The sequence below is a fragment of the Dioscorea cayenensis genome, chromosome 12 (assembly GCF_009730915.1).
Source record: "Dioscorea cayenensis subsp. rotundata cultivar TDr96_F1 chromosome 12, TDr96_F1_v2_PseudoChromosome.rev07_lg8_w22 25.fasta, whole genome shotgun sequence".
Classification (NCBI taxonomy): Eukaryota; Viridiplantae; Streptophyta; class Magnoliopsida; order Dioscoreales; family Dioscoreaceae; genus Dioscorea; species Dioscorea cayenensis.
This window is the reverse complement of record NC_052482.1, coordinates 16441948-16448653: the sequence shown is the minus strand read 5'-3', so window position 1 is coordinate 16448653 and position 6706 is coordinate 16441948. Positions and strand designations below refer to the sequence as shown.

The 6706-nt window shown below is 38.5% G+C and overlaps 2 protein-coding genes across 2 annotated transcripts; one reads left to right on the top strand and one right to left on the bottom strand.

Moving 5' to 3' along the window:
* Window positions 1-329: 329 nt before the first annotated feature.
* On the top strand, window positions 330-3226 carry LOC120273215 (oligopeptide transporter 1-like; the record flags this gene model as incomplete). Its single annotated transcript, XM_039279847.1, is given in 6 exon segments — window positions 330-803; window positions 902-999; window positions 1080-1649; window positions 1767-2034; window positions 2119-2301; window positions 2606-3226. Coding segments are annotated over 6 exon segments (2214 nt in total), but the record flags the coding sequence as incomplete, so codon positions are not given.
* A 444-nt stretch (window positions 3227-3670) lies between these two features.
* LOC120273812 (cysteine proteinase inhibitor 12-like) lies at window positions 3671-6457 on the bottom strand. The gene is made up of 4 exons (XM_039280520.1): window positions 6167-6457; window positions 5460-5679; window positions 4090-4235; window positions 3671-4013 (listed from the first exon to the last, which is right to left on the bottom strand). Exons 1-4 carry the CDS (start codon window positions 6410-6412, stop codon window positions 3867-3869), a joined length of 759 nt encoding a protein of 252 aa, XP_039136454.1. The 5' UTR covers window positions 6413-6457; the 3' UTR covers window positions 3671-3866.
* Between the last annotated feature and the right edge of the window lie 249 nt (window positions 6458-6706).

Genomic DNA, 6706 nt, shown 5'->3' with positions numbered 1-6706 from the left:
TCTTTTGATTGATAGGTTGTTGTAGGTGCAATAATAGTTTTTAGTTCTTTTGTTGAATAAATATTGTCTTCTTCTACCTGTTGCACTCTCTTCATTTATTGATTGAATACTGAAATGTTTTCAATCATATTATTGATTATAAAGAGACTAAAATTTTAACCAAGGATCTATTCTTCACCTTTATCTCTTCATTTATTTTTTTCTGTTATAAACTATCTACTATCGATTCGAAGATGTTATTTATCTTAATGAAACTTTTGATATCAAAATGAGCTGCTTTTACCAATCTATCATTTTTATTTCTGATAAAATGAACTAGTAATGCATGATCATCTCCATTAACATGATCAAAACTGCAAACAGATGAAGTCGATGACAACCCAATAGAGGAAGTCAGGCTCACAGTGCCGATCACTGATGATCCTACTTTACCGGTGCTGACATTCCGAACATGGGTCCTTGGCATCTCATCATGTATACTTCTAGCCTTCTTGAACCAATTCTTCAGTTACCGAACAAACCAGCTTGGCATATCGTCCGTCTGCGCACAGATCATCTCCCTCCCTATAGGAAGACTAATGGCGGCTACACTACCCACAAGAAAATTCCATGTTCCATTCACCAAATGGAGCTTTTCATTGAATCCAGGACCCTTCAATCTCAAAGAGCATGTTCTTATCACCATCTTTGCCAGTGCTGGTTCTGGTGGTGTTTATGCAGTGTATATCATTACTGCTCTGAAAGCTTTCTATCACAGAAACATCAATGGTTTTGCTGCATTCTTATTAGCAATAACCACACAGGTTTGTACTCTATTCTTTCTATATATCTCAATCCCCAACTCTCTTCAATTAATTTTCTTTCTGAATGTACATAATATTTCAACTAAACAAAATTGCAGATGCTTGGATATGGCTGGGCTGGTTTGTTCCGGAAATTCTTAGTGGAGTCTCCCTACATGTGGTGGCCAAGCAACCTTGTCCAAGTTTCTTTATTCAGGTTTAATCCAACATATATATTTCAATGTTAAAACTTGATTTAGCATCTGAGTACAAGGAATTAATCGTTGAATCAAACAGGGCACTGCATGAAGAGGAGAAGAGGCCAAAGGGTGGGTTATCAAGGTTGCAATTCTTCCTCCTTGTTCTTGTTTCAAGCTTCGCCTACTACATTGTCCCCGGTTATCTTTTTCCTACTCTTTCTGCACTCTCCTTTGTTTGCTGGATCTGGAAAGGTTCGGTCACAGCACAACAAATCGGTTCTGGCCTCAATGGGCTTGGCATTGGCTCATTCGGCTTAGATTGGAGTACTGCCTCATTCATCGGCAGCCCACTAGCAACTCCGGCCTTTGCCGTCTTCAATGTCATGGCAGGATACTTGTTGGTGTTGTATGTGCTGACTCCCATCACCTACTGGACTAATGCATACAATGCTAAGAGCTTCCCTATCTTCTCTTCACATATCTTCACCTCTGAGGGTGCTCATTACAACATAACCAGAATACTCGACGAGAAAACTTTTACACTTGATTTACAAGAATACGAACAATATAGCTCCATTAATCTCAGTGTCTTCTTCGCCTACGCCTATGGTCTCGGGTTCGCTACCCTCGCTGCCACCCTCTCACATGTCGCTTTATTCCATGGAAAGTGAGTATCTACACATAAATAATATATATAACAGATTCTATTTATAGTTGCCATTGTCGTGTGTTCTTAATTAGTGATCGAGTGTATGTATGTGAATCCTTGTGCTGTGAAATTAAGATCAATATGGAGTTTATGGAAGAGAGCAGCAGTGACGGCGCATGACAAGTTTGCAGATGTGCACACAAGAATCATGAAGCGAAACTATGAAGCTGTTCCGCAATGGTGGTTCATCTCTATCTTAGTCATCTTCTTCGGCTTATCGATCTGGACTTGCGAGGGCTTTGGTGGGCAGTTACAGCTGCCATACTGGGGTGTCATTCTTGCCTGTGCTTTGGCTTTCGTCTTCACACTTCCAATCGGTGTCATTAGCGCGACAACAAACCAAGTAAGTCATCTTCCCAAGATTAATAGTTCAGTTACAATCTTGAGATCAAATTCTTATCTATTTTGTTCTTCTTGAATGGAGCAGCAACCAGGGTTGAACATCATTACAGAGTTGGTGATTGGGTATTTGTATCCTGGGAGGCCACTGGCAAATGTTGCATTCAAGACATATGGCTACATAAGCATGTCTCAAGCTTTATTTCTTGTTCAAGATTTCAAGTTAGGGCACTACATGAAAATCCCTCCTAAGTCCATGTTCCTTGTCCAGGTAACTAATTACTCAACTCTTTCTTGTTAAATTAGGGTACTTTATCATATAACCAAACTTTACCCAAACCCAAACCCTAGAAATGAAGCTGTCCTTCCTCAATTAAGGATCCTTTTCTGCATGTCAATGTTGTATTAGGGTTTACAGGAAATATTAACTACACAAATACCTTAAAAAGTGAATATATACATACATATAGCTAAATACCATAGCTAGTAGTTATTCATCATATCATGAATATAATTAGCACATACCTTCATGGAAATTTACCCTAACCCTAACAATGGAAGTGTCCTTCATCAAGCTGGTAGGCACAATGGTGGCATCCACAGCCTACTATGCAACAGCATGGTGGCTTCTCACGTCAGTCGATCATATATGCGATGTCGCCAACTTGCCGGAGGGTAGTCCATGGACCTGCCCGGGCTCCGACGTCTTTTACAGTGCATCAATCATCTGGGGAGTCATAGGCCCACGCCGAATGTTCGGCAACCTCGGCATCTACTCAAACATGAACTACTTCTTCCTCATTGGCATGCTTGCTCCAGTACCAGTTTGGCTTCTCACAAAAGCATTCCCTGAAAAGAAATGGATTAGGCTCATCAACATGCCAATAATTATCGGTGCAACAGCAAACATGCCTCCGGCGAAAGCAGTGCATTACATGACATGGTTTGTCGTCGCCTTTGTCTTCAACTTTGTGGTGTATAGGAAGTATAAGAATTGGTGGGCAAGGTATACGTATGTGCTATCAGCGGCGTTGGACGCCGGTGTGGCGTTCATGGGTGTGGTTATTTATTTTGCCTTGCAGTCCAATGATGTCTATGGCATGGATTGGTGGGGGGGTGCTTCAAATGATCATTGTCCTTTGGCTACTTGCCCAACAGCTCCGGGTATTAAGGTTGCTGGTTGCCCGGTCTTCTGATGAATTTAATTTGCATGCTTGTTTGTATGATTTCATTTAGATGTTTATAGTAGTTTGGAGTACTTGGAATGTATATTTATCACAGAACACTATGTTTTTCATTCTACTTGTTGGCAAATAAAATCATGTCCTTGCAAATCAATGTTTCTGCAACTCAACGGTTTGTTGATGGGTTGGGCTGAGAGAAAATAACAATTGGTAATAAGTAAAAGAAAATAAAATAAAAAACTTAAATTTGGTAAACATAACATAAAGGAAAGAGGAAAAGATAATTCAAGTTGGATATACTAGCAGAATCTCTCCCTCTTTTCAATCCAGTGAATTTAACAGACTAATCATCAAATCATACCAAGTTACATAAACAGAACATATAGTATTCCTTCAAAACATCAACTGCTTTACTTGTTTTCATTGTAATCATGTATGCCTTAAACATCTCAAGGAAGTCCAAACCAACAAACAAACAGTTTACTTGAACAGAATATACTGTATTTGTTCAAACATCAACTGTTACACTTATTTTAGTAGTTATCGTTTATGCTTACATAATATCATAACAAACAAAGTTTCCTGACAACAGAAACCCAGGACATTCATTTAGTTAGTAGTTCCACATTCTTACGCATATTAACAAGACCATTCAAACAGAATCCACATGTTCTTGCTGCATCTGATTCAAATGAAAGGTGCCTTCTAAGTTTTTGTGCACTTCAACCTTGAATTTCTCCTCCTTGCTCCCTCTCTTAAGCTTAAGCAGCATATCAAACTTGGCAGAATCTTCAATCACCTGAAATAGCATGGCAAAGATGAAGCCTTGTCCCAAATGCGGCTAAATATTCAAAAAAAAACAAAGGAGGGCTTACCTCTGCCTTAGCATGAAGGATGTCCAGAAGTTCATAGGGGACAATGGAGTTGGACCTCTGCTGGATGGTTGTGACAGCATGATTTGCTGCGTCCTTGACCACAGGGTCATGTGCAGGCACATTTCGCCATCCAGGTTCATGTCCATCTGACAAAAATCAGGGCCAAATTTATGTAGCCACTAACATGCAAGGTTACTTGGATGCACCAGATATTGTCATGAAAATATAGATCAGATAAAACTGTACGAGATAAAATTTCTTTGAACCCTATGACCGCAATTCTGTTGCCCTTCAAAATCGACCAGAATTTTGCATTGTATGAAAATAAAATGCGAGTTTGTGAGTGCATTCTTTTCTAAATACATGTAAAGCTGGGGCAAATAAGCAATTTTTGCTATTATTATTTTTATTCATCTTGCAATGGTTCCAAAAGGGTGGCCTAATAACTGAAGTTAGTTTTCTAAAGCAGAGGCAATGACAAAGTTTACTATTAAACTTGGATGCAGTAACAAAAGCACCCAAAAAAGAAAAAAATTCATCTGTTATCCATGTTATTGAAACTGTTGCCCTGCACAGATATTGCAAACTAGACACTGCGCCAACCTAGTCAAAATTGTCAAATAATGGTAATCAAACTTTCCAAAAACAAAAATGAACAATTTGAAAGTTCCAAAATTATAGACTATCAAATCCACACATCAAAATACACATTATAATAAGAAATAAGGCGTTAAGCTTTGATGTTCTTTACAATAAATAAATAACAAATCCAATCTAACACATTACAACATAAAATGTCATGCTAATAAACGAATAAGCCACATCTTTGTAGAAAATAAGCAATTTGGCATGATCAAACCCGGATAGTTAGGTACATTATTATTCAGATGAAGTGGGTACCTCATTGGTGAGGCCACAAATTATCAGACTGGAGCTAATCCTAATCAAACAGCACAAGCATGAAACAGGAAGCTTTAAATCACAGTACAATAAATTCTTCTGATTATCAGAACCGCTACTAAGCTCTTCGGCATACAGATCCTAAAACCCACAGACCGCTAAAAATATCACATGGATATCTGAATAAAATTTTTCAGTCAATGCATGGTTGAGCAAAGCTGAATGTTGAACCAAACATAACACGCATGAAATATCGACCCATGAACACAAGGCTATCTTGTTTTACATACTGATCAAGCACATATAGTTATTAAGCCCTATAAAAATGAAGCATCTTTTTTTATAGAAAATTATGAGACATCAAACAAAGGATAGCTCAAAGAAATCTCAACAGGCACAAAAGCCAAACCCCGAAATTAGACATTATCATGATGCTAGTGTTACAGTCTTGGTGATTGCATTGGCATTACCTCGCTTGACACCAAGGTCAGAAGCAGTAAGTGAGGGCGAGTCTCCAGCATGCTTAAATTCCTGAAGCTCCTTAAAGTTCAGCCATGGCTTGACCCAGACCTTGGCCTCATAGAGCTTCTTAGTTCCGGCATCAATTGCCTCCACAGTCAAGTGATGCAGAGTGCCTGCCACTACCTGCTCTTTGGCCTTCACAACCCTTGCAAACTCTAGTAGTTTATTCTATTAAAAAAACACAAAAATCAACTTAAAAAAAAAAGGAAAAAAAAAATTAACAATCAACAACAAGACCATAATATGCCTAAAATCTCTGATTTTTGGGCCAAACGAGAAAAACTATAACTGATCCTTTAGCAGTTTGTTCTAAAATGAACCATAGCTCCAAAAACAACACTGATAGAAACCCTAAACAGTCAAAAAGTGCATAATTTAAGGTAAAACCGTAAAAAAATCACAGAAATAAAGAAAAAGAAAAAGAAAACAATGACAAAAAAAAAATCTCTCAAACTGATAAAAATTGAAATTATTCAAAAATAACAAAATTAATAAAACTAAGATCCGCCCAATTATCACATTGACCTCAAAAAAATTGGATCAAAAAGCACAAAATACAAGATCAATAATTCCCAATCCACCGATTCAACAAGAAAAACAATAAAAGATCAGGAAAATCAATAAAATTAAAAAAAAAAAAAACACTAAATCAGACCTCCTTCTTGTTGTGCTCTTCCACAGCGAACCGAGCGAGATCCTCGATCTCAACGCTGTTCTGGAACCCCTCCGATTCCTTGACGCCTCCGAGAGTTGCCATTGCGATCAGACTTTCTTCTTCTTCTTCACCTCCTCCTTGATGATGGTGATGGTAAGCAAGAGAAGCAGTGATAAATAGGGCGGTGGTGGAAATGCAGAGGAAGTGAATGCGAAAACGAGTTCCGAAGGAAGTCCTCATTTTCATTTGCTTTCCGATTTATGCTCTTTTTTTTTCTTTGTACTACGACGCTTTCAATGCAACTTGGTGTATTCCCTTCTGGTTCTTGAGATGGCGCCGATTTGCCACATGCCATGAATGGATGAAATCCGACGGTCAGAGAGACTTTGCTTAGGATGCAAGCGAGGGTTTCCGTTTAAAAGCACATTTTTAATGCTAACAAATCTACGACGTGTCCATCATGAATGATATCTTGTGGGGCCCACATCTCAGTGGGGGGCCACCAAGACTTTGCTGTGAAGGAAACAAAAATTTTGGAAA

Coding starts and splice junctions, on each gene's coding strand:
- LOC120273812 (XM_039280520.1), bottom strand. CDS start 6,412: ATGAAAATGAGGACTTCCTTCGGAACTCGTTTTCGCATTCACTTCCTC. Junction 5,680..6,166: donor AAGAGCACAACAAGAAGGAG/GTCTGATTTAGT, acceptor TTTTTTTAATAG/AATAAACTACTAGAGTTTGC. Junction 4,236..5,459: donor TGACCTTGGTGTCAAGCGAG/GTAATGCCAATG, acceptor GATTTTTGTCAG/ATGGACATGAACCTGGATGG.